Source organism: Dendrobates tinctorius, unplaced genomic scaffold (genome assembly GCF_039654945.1).
Source record: "Dendrobates tinctorius isolate UK_male_01 unplaced genomic scaffold, ASM3965494v1 ptg000120l, whole genome shotgun sequence".
Taxonomy (NCBI): domain Eukaryota; kingdom Metazoa; phylum Chordata; class Amphibia; order Anura; family Dendrobatidae; genus Dendrobates; species Dendrobates tinctorius.
The window spans coordinates 31,493,318-31,508,818 of NW_027361788.1; the positions used below are offsets into that span (position 1 = coordinate 31,493,318).

General features: G+C 48.2%; 1 protein-coding gene across 1 annotated transcript in view; it reads left to right on the plus strand.

The window, feature by feature from the left end:
* The window catches only part of CCDC187 (coiled-coil domain containing 187), a 186,210-nt gene that overhangs the window by 133,877 nt on the left and 36,832 nt on the right, over positions 1 to 15,501 (plus strand). The window contains exon 20 of the mRNA XM_073541044.1: positions 6,536 to 6,603. Coding sequence (XP_073397145.1) covers positions 6,536 to 6,603 — 68 coding nt within the window. The remainder of the gene's footprint in view (positions 1 to 6,535; positions 6,604 to 15,501) is intronic.

Sequence of the window (15,501 nt, forward strand, 5' to 3'; positions counted from 1 at the left end):
AGAGATGTTGCCACCTGTTGAACAAATGTCTGAACCTATGCAATGTGATAGAGTTTTGTCTAGGGTGCAACGTCAGGAGTTCAGAAGGCGTAATAAGCTGTGTTTTTTTTTGTGGAGATGCCTCGCATATTATTTCTGTCTGCCCTAAACGAGAGAAACGTTGTGCACACACGTATTCTGTGGGTGGTGTTCAACCTAAGTTTCTTCTGGCAATTACTCTGATCTGCTCCCTGTCCACATTTTCCACCAAGGCTTTTGTGGATTCAGGAGCAGCTCTGAACCTGATGACTTGGATTTTGCTAAACGTTGTGGATTTCCTATGACACCTCTGCAGACGCCTATCCCTTTGAGGGGTATTGATGCTACTCCTTTGGTGAAGAATAAACCTCAGTTTTGGACCCAGGTGGTAATGCGGGTCGCCCCAGACCATCAAGAAAATTGCAGATTTTTGGTGTTGCATAATTTGCATGATACCATTGTTCTGGGGTTTCCCTGGTTGCAAATCCATAATCCAGTTCTGGATTGGAAATCTTTGTATGTGGTGAGTTGGGGTTGTTGGTGTGCCCTTAGTGATGCTCCTGTTTTCTCCACCTCTCCCCAGTCGCATGATGTTCCTGACTATTTGGCTGACTTTTATGATGTATTTAGTGCGAATGAGTCTGCGTCTTTGCCTCCTCATAGGAGTTATGACTGTGCAATTGAGCTGAACCCGGGGTGTAAATTCCCCTAGGGTCGGCTTTTCAATTTATCTGTACCCGAGCACGAGGCTATGCGATCCTTGGAGAAGGGTCATATTAGACCATCCTATTCACCCTTAGGTGCTGGGTTTTTTTTCGTGGCTAAAAAGGATGGTTCATTAAGGCCTTGTATTGACTATCGTGCCCTCAACAAAATTACTGTTAAATATCAGTATCCGTTACCCCTGATTTCTGATCTGTTCTCCAGAGTTAAAGGTGCTTGCTGGTTTACCAGGCTTGACCTCAGGGGGGCGTATAATCTTATTCGCATTAAGCATGGGGATGAATGGAAGACGGCGTTTAATACTCCGGAGGGACATTTTGAGTACCTGGTGATGCCTTTTGGGCTCTCTAATGCCCCTTCTGTCTTCCAGTGCTTCATGAACGATATATTCCGAGACTTTGTGGATAAATTTTTGATCATCTATCTGGATGATATTTTGATCTTCTCCAAGAATTGGGACTCTCATGTGGAACATGTTTGGACTGTGTTCCGGATTTTGAGGGAGAATTCCCTGTATGTCAAGGGATCGAAATGCCTTTTTGGGGTACAGAGGGTTTCATTTTTGGGATTTATTTTGTCTCTGTCAACTATTGAAATGGACCCGGCCAAGGTACAGGCCATTTATGATTGGGTTCAGCCCACTTCTTTGAAGGCCCTCCAGAAGTTTTTGGGTTTTGCTAATTTTTATCTGAAATTTATAGCTAATTTTTCTGGTATTGCCAAGCCATTGACGGATTTGACTAGGAAGGGTGCTGATGTGCTGAATTGGTCTCCGGAGGTTGTTTCTTCCTTTCAGGAGCTGAAGCGAAGATTCACTTCTGCTCCGGTTTTGCGGCAACCTGATGTCTCACTCCCGTTTCAGGTGGAGGTGGACGCTTCTGAGATTGGTGCAGGAGCGGTGTTGTCCCAAAAAGATCCTGTGACATCTAAATTGAATCCTTGTGCTTTCTTTTCCCGAAAGTTCTCCCCATCCGAACGTAACTATGATGTGGGGAATCGGGAACTGTTGGCCATGAAATGGGCATTTGAGGAGTGGAGACATTGGTTGGAGGGAGCCAAACACCAAGTCGTGGTCCTTACTGACCACAAGAATTTGATTTACCTGGAGTCGGTCAAGTGCTTGAATCCTAGACAGGCTAGGTGGGCCTTGTTTTTCACACGTTTTGATTTTGTGGTCTCTTTTCTTCCGGGCACTAAGAATGTCAAGGCAGACACCCTCTCTAGGAGTTTCCTTGCTGATTCTCCTGTTGTGACTAAGCCTGCTACCATCTTAAGCGAGGGGGTAGTTCTTTCTGCCATCTCGCCCGATTTGAGACGTGCTCTGGAAGAGTTTCAGGAGGACAAACCTGAGCGTTGTCCCAGTGGAAAGTTGTATGTTCCTGACCAGTGGAGGAAAGAGTGATGTCTGAAGTTCATTGCTCTGCATTGGCTGGTCATCCAGGTATTTTTGGTACTAGAGATCTGGTGAGTCGGTCTTTTTGGTGGCCCGCCTTGTCTCGTGATGTCAGGATTTTTGTGCAGTCCTGTCGGACTTGCTCCCGGTCTAAACCTTGTTCTCGCTCTAGTGGCTTGTTGATGCCTTTGCCGGTGCCCAGCAGGCCATGGACCCATATTTCAATGGATTTTATCTCTGATATGCCTGTCTCTCAGACAATGACTGTTATTTGGGTGATTTGTGGTAGATTCTCTAAGATGGTCCATCTTGTACCACTCCCTAAGTTGCCATCTGTTGGTGCCCTTGTTTTTGCAACAGGTAGTTCGCTTGCACGGGATTCCTGAGAACATTGTATCTGACAGAGGAGTTCAGTTTGTGTCTAGATTTTGGAGGACTTTCTGTTCCAAGCTGGGAATTCAGTTGTCCTTCTCCTCTGCGTTTCACCCTCAGACCAATGGGCAGATGGAGAGAACAAACCAGACTTTGGAGTCGTATTTGAGATGTTTTATTTCTGCCGATCAGGATGATTGGGTTTCATTTTTGCCCTTGGCCTAATTTGCTTTAAATAATAGAGCTAGTTCTGCCACTTTGATGTCACCTTTTTTTTGTAACTTTGGTTTTCACCCTCGATTTTCTTCAGGGCAGGTGGAGCCTTCTGCCTGCCCAGGTGTTGACACTGTGGTGGAGAGAATGCACCAGATCAGGGACCAAGTAGTGGATAAGTTGTCTCTCTCCCAGGAAAAGGCCCAGCGGTTTTCCAACCGGCGTAGGACCGTTGGTCCCAAGTTTAAGGTGGGTGATATGGATTGGTTGTCATCAAAAAATATCGCTATGAAGGTGGTCAGGAGGATAATTCCTGGGTCTCTGCCTCTGATATTCATGCCGAAAGATTGGTGCGTGCCTTTCATCGGGCTCACCCGGATCGCCCTGGTGACATGGATGAGGGTTCGGTGACCCCTCCTCAAGGGGGAGGTACTGTTGTGAGTTCATTTTTCCCTTCACTATTGAGGTCTGATGAACTCCCTCCTCTGGTGAAGGAAGGTAGTGAGACTGATTACCAAACACCTGAGCAGCTAGATGATAACTGGGTGGCTGGAATTGAGGACTGGATATAAGGCTGCCGACGCCCTCCTTCCTGGCTGGTGATTTTCCTGTTGGATTCTTGGAGACCAGTCTGATTCCTGCGTCTCAAAGCTAAGTTTTTCTGCTCTGCTTTGTACTCTTCAGTTTTGTTTTTGTTTTGCCTTGTTTTTTGGGAGTTCTGCCATCCCCGGCCAGGGGTGAGCTGAATTCCATTTTTGTCTTTGATCTGTTGATCTTTTGCTCTGTCTTCAGAATATACCTGAATGCTGATATAGTCTTTTGAAGCCTAGCGACTTCAGGGCCTGTTTTTCCTATCAGTCGGTTGGCTCATTTTGATAGGGTTTTTGCGGATGGCAGACAGCAGCTTTCCTATCCTGTCCTATGTAGTTAGCTTGGGCCCCATCATTTGCTCAACCTATCTTTCTATCTGTGTTAGTGTTTTCATCTTGCTTCACCGTCATTATATGTTGGGGGCTGCCTATTGCTTTGGGGTCTGCTCTGGGGCAGTTTAGTTTTGACCCTTTCTGTCTTTAGGCTATGTAGCTCTCTGGCTGTGATCAAGGGGTCTAGGGCACCGTAGGAACCCCCCACGGCTACTGCTAGTTGTTGTGGATAGGTTCAGGGGTCTGCAATCCGATAGCTGCCAACCTCTCTGGTTTTTCTGGACTTAGCTGGTATTTTGTTTTTTTCCTCCTTCGGTGACTCATCATAACAGCATCGGGTCTCGTAATCCTGTTCGTGACGCCAAAATTGGGTCGCCCTCGCACACCCAGGGCAGCGGGGTACTCTGTACCGGGCCGGTGGCAAGGCGGGAATGTGTCACAGCAGCGGTGACCCGGTCCGTGGCCCTGGGCGCCCAATGATATTAGAGTTTATATGAATAGTTTGTGACGCCACCCGTGGTGTTTGGCAAGTAAGATGGTAAGCCAACGCTGCATACAGATCCGCTGGGACTGATGGTGTGGTGCAGCAGAGATGGTATAGCTCCCCACAGGTGGAGCTGTAGTCCCAGGGCAGTGTAGGTGCAATGGATGAGGAGAGGCGCAGAATGGTATGGAGGCTGGTACCCAGGTGTAGTGGTGCGGGAATAACTGGAGGACGCCAGAGTATGCGGTTCCAAAGGTTTACTCACTGTTTGCAGTTCACACAACTGCCTGCCTCCGTACTGTGTTCTCCAGGTCAGGGCTCCAGCCAACCTCCAGGCAGGATAGGAGTCTCCCTTCCACACTCCGCCAACATGTACTTTACTGAACGACTCCTCCAATGCGCCTTTAGGTGCGAAGCACTCCAGTACTTAGTTACCCTGGAATGCCTCTCTCTAGGTGTTCCTAGTCTTTACTTGTATGACAGACAGCTGTAGCCTGCTCAGGGACTCCTCACTGCGTCCCGGCTCTATTCAGTTGCTGTTGTGTCCCAAGTCTATGATGGGAGCAAGGCGTTAGCGGCTCACTACTCCTCCGGTGTCTGTTGCCGGACATAAAGTTCCAATCAACCTCGGGGACCGGGCCCCGGCCTTTGCGCTCTCTGGACTGGAAGGGTTCTCTCTCTTTCTCAACCTGCTTCCCACCGTCCTTCTATTCTCCTTCGTTCCGTTCTGTTCTATCTCTCTTATGGAATCTGTAGTCTTCAGTCTACGTCTCTTTCTCCTTCTCTTCCTTCCCTGAGGAGCTCGCTCCACTAAGACCAGTCCTCAGCCTCTCCTGACTGACTGCCTTCCTCCGCCTTGAGCTCCTCTCAGGCTGACCTGCTGTCAGCCTGCTCTCTCTCTGGGACTCACCCCAGACTGACATTCTGTCAGACTGACCTGAAATCCTACACCTTCCCTCTCTTTTATATCTAACTCCACCCGCCTCCCCAGCACCTCTCGTGTTATGAAGCCAGGGACCACAAAAGGCACCCTATGACCTTTCCAGCATAAAGCATGGATGGGTCCCTGCTGAACTATCCTGTGTGTGTGGGGTGCAGGTGTTGGAATGCGGAAAGGAGTTCCCAGCCTACCTGGATGGAGGGGCACTACACCTTAGGAGAAGGTGCAGTACCTCTGTGGCGACTGAAGCCTCAGGGGCGCCACAGTAGCATTCTTAGTGGCGATCACCACCGCGAAACGGATAAGTGAGATACAGGCGCTATCTATCCGAGACCCATATCTCCGAATCTGGGAGGATCGTATAATCATGAGACTAGACCCCCACCTTTTTGCCTTCCTTTTGTGAGAACCCCTCAAATGACACAGGGCCCTGCACGAATTAGACGTACGCCAGGCAGTTATTGATTACATCAAGGCCACGCATGGTTGGAGACAGGACCATAACCTATTTCTACTCTTTGGGGGGAAAAACAAAGGGAGGAAAGCCTCAAAAGCCTCCATCGCGAGATGGATAACATCGCTAATCAGTTTAGCCTATGTCTCTCAGGGGGTTCCTCCCCCAGAAGGGTTAAAAGCTCATTCAACAGGAGCATTATCAGTTTCCTGGGCAGAAAGGGCAGGGGCTTCAGTAAACCAAATCTGTAGGGCCGCAACCTGGTCCAGGTTGGACACATTCTGTAAACATTACAAATTATAGGTATTATCTAACCAACAGACTGCTTTCGGGAGAATGGTTCTCGGCAGTCATCCCACCCTAAGGGGATACTTTGGTATTCTCCCTGGTGTTGTCAGGAGGGACGTCCTGGAAAATAGGCATTAGACCTACCGGTAATTATGTTTCCAGGAGTCCATCCTGACAGCACGGATAGTTCCCTTCCCGAAATAATTATATCATATGTTGTAATATGATTCTGTAAATAAAGTGTTCAGTTGCATCATCCACGGTGTGGTACTTGGAAAAACACTTGAGGGAATGGGGGTGGAGACAGTTTTTAACCTCTTGTGTGCTCTTCCTGTCCCTGCAAGGAGGCGAGGGACGTCCTCCCTGGTGCTGTCAGGATGGACTCCTGGAAACATAATTACTGGTAGGTCTAATGCCTATTTTTCAGCAGGTAAACAAATTACATATTTATGGGTTGTGACAGGTCCTCTTTAAAGTCCTGCTTTTGCTTCAGGCATGAACTAAACATCTCTATAAAGCATGTTGCAATTTTACATTCCCACAATGTCCAGTGGAGCAAGTTCTCCTCATACAGACACCCGGGTCACTTGACTCATGATAACGTCACCTAGCAGTCAAAAGTGCTGAAGGAAGGATTTCTTTCCCGTCTCCCCGGCCATATTATCTCTCTGCCCCCACTTTTTTTTTTTTTTCAAAGTTACAAAATTATTTTTTTCATTTCACATAGTGAGTGCTGCACCAACTGAGACGGAAAGCCTGGAGCAATCTTGGGACCACACTGACTCCACAAGCAAGGTAACGTAATGCTGGTCACTGGGGAAGTGAACTGGAAATCCTACTGAATTTTCCATTCAGTGTTTGTGGGGCTGGTGTGCTGTTTGACTGGTCATATGCATGACAGTTGTAGAGCTGAGACCCTCAGTACACAACTAAAGAGGCTCACAGACTGCTCACTTCTCATGCAGCGACTCCTACTGGTAGAAGTGCAGTATTACAATAAACAACTGTCACTCCTCTGTACGACCTATCATGGTATTTGGAAAGGGGTGGTTGTGATGAAGATACCCTTTTAATGATTATATACCCCTATTAGCCATTATAATTGTGAAGTTACCGTACTCTCCCAGAAAAGCATTGTAAAAATTCGGCACATACAACATAGTCTATTTATACACATTTTTTGAGAATTGTACCATGCTCCTTGTTAGTCTTTCTGTCAACACTGTAACTTTTTTATAGGGTGATCCTAGGAGAAAAAAAATCTATATATATATAAAATTTAATGTATGTGTGTATCACCAGTCAATCACGAAGCATCTTTCACTTCACCAGAGCTGTTTAAAAGAAGCTGAGCTGTGATTGGTTGCTATGAGCAACAGTTTTCCCACTCCACGACAACACCTCTGCAGACACTGACCGAGTGGGAGAAAGCTAGCATCCCCGGGAACATAAGCTCCGAGCCATTGTCTGCGTCCTAGAAAGGAGCAAGAGAGCACATGACAGAAATGAATCCCCCCTCCCGTGCCCATATACCCATCACACATCCTCCATCCCATAGTCACATCTTCCCTCTTAAAGGGATCTCTGGTATGGAAGTTAGGGCAAATCCCTCAGCGCTCTGATTCTGACTCCAGGCTTCTATTAAAGGGATCATTGGTATGGAAGTCAGGGCAAATCCATTCAGCACTCAGGTTCTGATGCCAGGCCTCTCTTAAAGGGATCCCCGGTATCAAAGTTAGGACCTTGCCACTCAGCGCTCTGGTTCTGACCCCAGGCTGACGGGATGATGTGGGATATTAGGGATAGTAGTCCGGTGGCTCTGGATGACGGGATGATGTGGGATATTAGTGGTAGTAGTCCTGTGGCTCTGGCTGACGGGATGATGTGGGATATTAGTGGTAGTAGTCCGGTGGCTCTGGCTGATGGGATGATGTGGGTTATTAGGGGTAGTAGTCCGGTGGCTCTGGCTGACGGGATTATGTGGGATATTAGTGATAGTAGTCCGGTGGCTCTGGCTGATGGGATGATGTGGGATATTAGGGATAGTAGTCCGGTGGCTCTGGATGACGGGATGATGTGGGATATTAGTGGTAGTAGTCCTGTGGCTCTGGCTGACGGGATGATGTGGGATATTAGTGGTAGTAGTCCGGTGGCTCTGGCTGATGGGATGATGTGGGTTATTAGGGGTAGTAGTCCGGTGGCTCTGGCTGACGGGATTATGTGGGATATTAGTGATAGTAGTCCGGTGGCTCTGGTTGATGGGATGATGTGGGATATAAGGGGTGGTAGTCTGGTGGCTCTGGCTTACTGGATGATGTGGGATATTAGGGTGGTAGTCCGGTGGCTTTGACGGAATGATGTTGGATATTAGGGGTAGTAGTCCGGCGGCTGTGACGGGATGATGTGGGATATTAGTGGTAGTAGTCCGGTGGCTCTGGCTGATGGGATGATGTGGGTTATTAGGGATAGTAGTCCGGTGGCTCTGGCTGACGGGATGATGTTGGATATTAATGGTAGTAGTCCGGCGGCTGTGACGGGATGATGTGGGATATTAGTGGTAGTAGTCCGGTGGCTCTGGCTGACGGGATGATGTGTATATATAATCATTATAATTGTTATAATTAACCGTAGTTAGTTACTATGCCCGGGCAACGTTGGGCTCTTCAGCTAGTGCTTATATAAGATGCTAAGTGAAAAAGTAGTTATAATCTTGAAAAAAGGGTCTACCTGCAATTTCTTACTGCTGAAAACAAAAAACACAAATATCCTAAACTAAAAAGTAAAAATAAACTGCAAATAATGCATAAAGGTAATAATAATAAGTGTATTTAGTAAACATAATTTTGATCAAAATAATGTACAAGCCATCCCGCCACGTCAAGGCAACCCTTGTGGGACAGTCCTACTCTAGTATTTAAAACCTTTTCACTTGCCAAGTGACGTGAATGTGAACAAGGATCGAGCGACTGAACCACTAGTAAAAGCTTAGGCCAGACAGGATGGCAGCCTCATCAATTGGATTAGTCTCCACTGCCAGACCACTCTGACCAATATGCATCTCTCCTGATGAACCCGCAGTAGGGGGAAACGCGTTGAGAGTGTGCGGACTATATCTGGGGAATGATGTTATCATGGACCTTATGGATATCATTATGAAGGAGTTTATATTCACAGATAAGTACTGTTTTGTTTTGTTTTTTTCCCATGAATGGGCTTATTGTTGTCAGTATTTGGTGATTTAAACTAGGGGTATGATATATATCTGATATCTGGAGTGGCTGTAGCACCCCTACTAATTTACACTGAGACTTGAAAATCTGATACATTCAGTGGTATCTTTGTTTGCTTTCATGATTTCTGACAATTTGTTATCAGATAAGCCGTTCCTGTTTACCTACCATTGATTCATCATTGTGTCTAATGGGCAGTTTTTTATCTGGGTACTTGATGTGATTTTTATATATACTTCATATACATAACATAGTGGTTTTGGGAAAGGGCATAATTTGCTACAAATTTATATGCAACTGGTTCTACTGTGTGTGAGTGTTATGCATCTATTCAGACTGTCTGGACTTTCTACCTTTCCTCACATGCATATATGATTGTATAAATCTACTTTACTGCATTCATGAAGATATTCTAAGAAAATGGATACAGGCCATCTGGCCCTCTGTTTTTAATCTGTCGTCTTATAGGATGATATAGGACATTAGGGATAGCCATCGCACGAGCAGGGACGCCATTCTCGTATTTCTTAGGGTGCCAACCTCCGCACCTAGTTAGGTGTTCAGATAGTCATTTTGTATAGGGCCAGGTCACTCTTTTCTTCACATCGGCTGAGTGAAATTATCAGATGGTAGCACGTATTATCAATTTTTATACATCTTCTTTATGCCCATTTCCTCTTTTTTTCCATTTTTTGAGGTTTTTGGGCTATAATAGTATTGTGCAGTTTTTAACTGCTATGATTCAGGTTTTTCTGACCACATGATTGGATTGGCAGATTCAGCTGGTTAGATTTGGTTTGACTGCTATGCCTTATCTCTTTCCAGCAATACAATAGCCCGTTTTTACTAGGCTTTATAATAGGGGACATCTGTGCAATTTTATATTGTTATTTTTGTACTTAATAAGTCATATTTTAATAGGGTTTTTTTCAGTTAGTCGGTTATAGGTAACCCTTGTTCACATTATACTTGTTAGTTGCAGACAGGATGGTTTTCCCAGCTCAGAAAGAGGGCGGTCACACCCATATATGTACAGAATTTGTGTTGTTTTTTTTTCTCTGGTTAATGGTCATGTGTTAATATGCACTTACATTGTGCATACACATTAACTTACTTTTTCAGTTCAGATTCGTTTTTTATTCATTTCATTGTGCATTCAGTGCATATATGGGTGTGACCGCCCTCTTTCTGACCTGGGAAAACCATCCTGTCTGGCCTAAGCTTTTACTAGTGGTTCAGCCGCTCGATCCTTGTTCACATTCACGTCACTTGGCAAGTGAAAAGGTTTTAAATACTAGAGTAGGGACTGTCCCACAAGGGTTGCCGTGACGTCGCGGGATGGCTTGTACATTATTTTGATCAAAATTATGTTTACTAAATACCCTTATTATTATTATTACCTTTATGCATTATTTGCAGTTTATTTTTTTAGTTAAGGATATTTGTGTGTTTTGCTTTCTGTTTTCTCTGGTTAATGGTCATGTGTTAATATGCACTTACATTGTGCATACACATTAACTTACTTTTTCAGTTCAGATTCGTTTTTTATTCATTTCATTGTGCATTCAGTGCATATATGGGTGTGACCGCCCTCTTTCTGAGCTGGGAAAACCATCCTGTCTGGCCTAAGCATTTACTAGTGGTTCAGCCGCTCGATCCTTGTTCACATTCACGTCACTTGGCAAGTGAAAAGGTTTTAAATACTAGAGTAGGGACTGTTCCACAAGGGTTGCCGTGACATGGCTGGATGGCTTGTACATTATTTTGATCAAAATTCTGTTTACTAAATACCATTATTATTATTATTATTATTATTATTATTATTACCTTTATACATTATTTGCAGTTTATTTTTTACTTTTTAGTTCAGGATATTTGTGTTTTTTGTTTTCTCTGGTTAATGGTCATTTGTTAATATGCACTTACATTGTGCATACACATTAATTTACTTTTTCCAGGACGTCCTCCTGACAGCACCATGGAGGACGTCCTCCTCCTCCTTACAGGGACAGGAAAGCACGTGAGAGGTTAAAAGGCCCCGTCCCACCCCTTTCCCTCAGTGTCTTTCCTGTCCCTGCATGGAGGGACATACGAGAGGAAGAGCAGGAAGCTTACCGGAGGGCGAAGGGGGATCGGGCGGCCAGTCCAATCCTTCCCCCTGTCAGGATGCCCAAGGCCGACACTTCCCTGTTGTGAGTCCCTCTGCCCCAAAGCCAGGAGCAGGACGTCGCTCCTGGAGGGAGCCGCTCCTCCCGGTGGGAGGCCCTCGGCTCTAGGCCGGACCGCAGTGCCACGGTAAGCCGGGACCCCGCACGCAGGGGGCGGTGCGGGCGCCGGCGACAGAGAACCCAGGCCACGCTGCAGGGGCAGCTAGAAGCCGGGTCCACGCAGAAAGCCGGTGGGCGCCGCCATTGCAGGACGCCCGACGGGCGGGGCTTCAGAGCTGGGCAGGAAGCGGAAGTGGCCGGCGCGATCTCAGGCATCGCGGGAGGACCCGGAGCGCGGCGATGACGTCACTCGCCGACTTCAAATCAGCACGCCAGCAAGCAGCGCACGCCAGCAGGCTTAGCGCACGTCAGCGGGCTCACCGCACGCCAGCAGCTCACCGCACGCCAGCAGCTGCTTCGGTGGTATGGACCCAGAGGCGCCAGCCGACAGAGGGGTAAGTGCGCCTTGCGCAATCCAACCCCCACACGACCTTCCCCGCAGCCCAGGACACTGACCCGACTATCCCTGTTCTGTATTGTACAGGAGAAGGGTACCCCAGCCCCCCTACAGAGGTTAAGGATTCGGCAAAGGCCACATCTAAATCTGTCAGATGCCCGGTTTGCAGGGTAAAGCTGCCAGACACCTATATCAAGACTCTGTGGACCCTGCAATTCAAGGGTTGTAAGAGATGAGCAGCCGTCCCTCCTTGCCGAGATGCGATCCTTGATTCGGGAGGAAGTACAGGCCTCCAGATCCAGTCTCTCTCGGCAGCAGTCCCCTAGTCCGGGGCCAAGCCGGAAGCGGCCGAGGTGGGAGATGGAGCTAGCCTCGGAGACAAGCTCGCTTGAGGGGTCAGACCCCCGGGACTCGGATCCCGAGGAGGAGGGGGAGATCCCGACTGACAGGAGGGACCAAGGCAGGAAATACCTGTTTAAGTTAGAGGACACCGATGACTTGGTGCAGGTGGTAAGGAACACCATGCAGATCGAGGATGTTCCAAAACCGCAGTCCTGACAGGACCTGATGTTTGGGGGACTGGTCGCTCGGAAACAAACTGTGTTCCCCGTAAGCGAACACATTAAGACAATGGTCCTAGAAGAATGGAAGGAGGCAGAACGTCGACTCGTACTGTCTCGGGGCTTTAAGAGCCGACTGCCCTTTGACCCAGAGGAAACACGATTGTGGGAGGAAGTTCCTAAAATTAATGTTCCTGTAGCTAAGGTGACCAAAAAGACCGCCATCCCCTTCGGGGACTCATCAAGTCTCAGAGACCCGATGGACCGGAAGGCAGATGTTCTATTAAAGCGAACATGGGAAACGGCAGCTGCCCTTACTAAGGTTAACATAGCAGCCACCTCGGTGGCCAGGTCCATGTTCTTATGGGTGGGGCAGTTGGAAGAGCATTTATCCAACAAGACCCCTAGATCTGAGATCCTAGCTTCCCTCCCTCTGATGAAATCAGCCACTGCGTTCCTTTCAGATACGTCGGCCGAGTCCGTAACATTCGCAGCTAGAAACAGCTCCCTTTCCAATGCAGCTAGGCGAGCGGTTTGGCTGAAGTCTTGGTCTGGGGATAATGCTTCAAGGGCAAAGCTTTGCTCCATCCCCTTTTCAGGCTCAAGGGTGTTCGGGCCAGCTCTAGATAGCATCCTAGAGCAGGTGTCTGATAAAAACAAGGGGTTTCCAGAAGAAAAACCCAAGCGTCCCCAGTCCTTTCGTAGAGGGTCCTTTTTCAGGAGACAGACCGACTTTAGGAGCCAGGGTAGATCCAACAGGGGCTCCTTTAGAAACACTCAGAGCCAGGGAGGGAGAAGCAAAGCCCCTCTTTTCGCGTCATCCTCCAGGTCTAGAAGGCAATGACGCCATAGGGGTCGGGGGAAGACTGCGACGATTCGCAGCAAGGTGGCGCCAGGTAACCCAGAACCAGTGGGTCCTCAGAACCATCACAGAAGGGTACAGCATAGAATGTTATTCCCCACCCCCCAACAGATACATCACCCCCACCGTAGTCCCGGAAGACTCTACCATGTGGGCAGATCTACAGGACCTGCTCAGGTCAGAGGTCATAGTGCCAGTTCCGCAGCAGGAGAGGGGAAGAGGTCATTACTCTTCCCTATTCTCCATTACAAAACCATCTGGCGAGGCCAGAACGATCATAAACTTAAAACCCCTAAATGCTTGGGTGGTATACAAAAGGTTTCAAATGGAATCAATTCGTTCGGCAATTCAACTTATAGACAGGAATGCCGTCATGTGTACTCTGGACCTGAAGAGTGCATACTATCAGGTCCCCATCCATCCCTTATCTCAAAGCTTACTAAGATTCGCTATCAGTCTACCGTCCCGGACCTGCAACTTCCAGTTCCAGTGCCTTCCGTTCGGGCTGGCTTCGGCTCCCCGAATATTCACAAAGCTGGTAGCGGAGGTGGTAGCCTACCTGAGAAATCAGGGAGTCATTATAATACCATATCTAGACGACTTTCTCCTAGTCGCAGGATCAGAAGAAAGGCTCATTCAGGAAAGGAGCCGAACGATCAGAACACTGGAGTATCTCGGCTGGTTGATCAACGAACAAAAGTCAGACCTAAAGCCAGAAAGCAGGAAAATCTTCCTGGGAGTCCTTGTAGACTCAAGAGACAGAATATCCCTGCTACCGAGAAAAAAGCAGCGGATAATTCAGGACAGAGTCAGGGGACTACTGAGACATCGCTTCTCCATAAGAGGTGCAATGGAGGTCCTGGGTCTGTCGACGGCTTGCATTCCATGCGTCAGATGGGCCCAGACCCATTCGAGGCCCCTGCAAAAAGAAATCCTCGCAGGATGGAACAGGCATCAGGATTCTCTCGACAGGCCCATATCCTTACCAGACACGGTAAAAAGATCACTACGGTGGTGGATACAGCCCCAGAACTTACAGGTGGGCGTGCTATGGACAACCTCGCCGTACGTGGTAATCACCACAGACGCCAGTACGTGGGGATGGGGAGCCCACGTAGAAGGGAGAATTTTCCAGGGAAGATGGCCGGTCAGCATCAGAAACAGATCCTCCAACTTCAGGGAGCTCTATGCGGTCTGGGAAGCCCTGCGTCAGAACCGGTCGGTAGTGAGAAATCGACATGTCTGGATATTGTCCGACAACACAACGGCAGTCTCATTCCTGAAGCACCAGGGAGGTCCGAAACATCGACCACTCCAGACACTTGCAGGACGAATATTCGCCTGGGCAAAAGAGGTGGTCCTCTCCATAACGGCAATCCACCTGGAGGGTTCTCAGAGCATAGTAGCAGACTATCTAAGCAGACAGCAGGTCAGCCCGACAGAGTGGGAACTAAACGAAGAAATCTTCCATCAGCTATGTCGGCGCTGGGGGACCCCCAGTATAGACCTGTTTGCAAACCGGAAGAACTCAAAGGTCGCCAGATTCTACTCTTTGAACCCGGCGAACCACCCGGACGGAGTGGATGCCCTGAGCCAGGCCTGGAGGGAACCCCTCTTGTATGCATTCCCACCACTGGCGCTGATACCGGCGGTACTCAGGAAGATCCGCGAGGACCGCGCGTCGGTGATATTAATAGTGCCATACTGGCCAAAAAGAAGCTGGTTTCCGCTGCTAGGAGCCATGGCAGTAGGAAACCCAGTCGAGCTACCCCTGAAGGGAGACGTTATCCACCAGGGCCCGATTCGCCATCCAGACCCAACAAGGCTACACCTCTCGGCATGGATCCTGAAAGGGACATCCTGAGAGCAAAGGGCTTATCCGAGCCGGTCATATCCACGCTACTGGCCAGCAGAAAACCGGTAACATCTGCAATCTACAGGAAAATATGGAAGAGATTCTGCCTGGAAGGTGGCAGGTCCGACCTCTCGGCAGGTACCCCCGACCTCCCTAGTGTCCTAGACTTCCTACAGTCGGGATATAATAAAGGCCTTAAACACAGCACGTTAAAGGTCCAGATTTCGGCTTTGAGCGCCTTCTTCGACTACACTTTAGCCTCCCATCCTTGGGTGGTAAGATTCATAAAGGCCACGCAGCGTCTTCGCCCCACAATTAGACAGCTAACCCCGCCCTGGGACCTAGGCCTGGTACTCAGATCCTTATTTAGGGGCCCCTACACACCTAGTGAAAGAATGACCATTTCAACTCTCTCTCGGAAGACGGCTTTCCAGGTAGCCATTACCACGGCCAAAAGAATAGGGGAGATCCAGGCCCTGTCCACCAAAGATCCTTATCTCCAGATCAGAGATGATCATATAA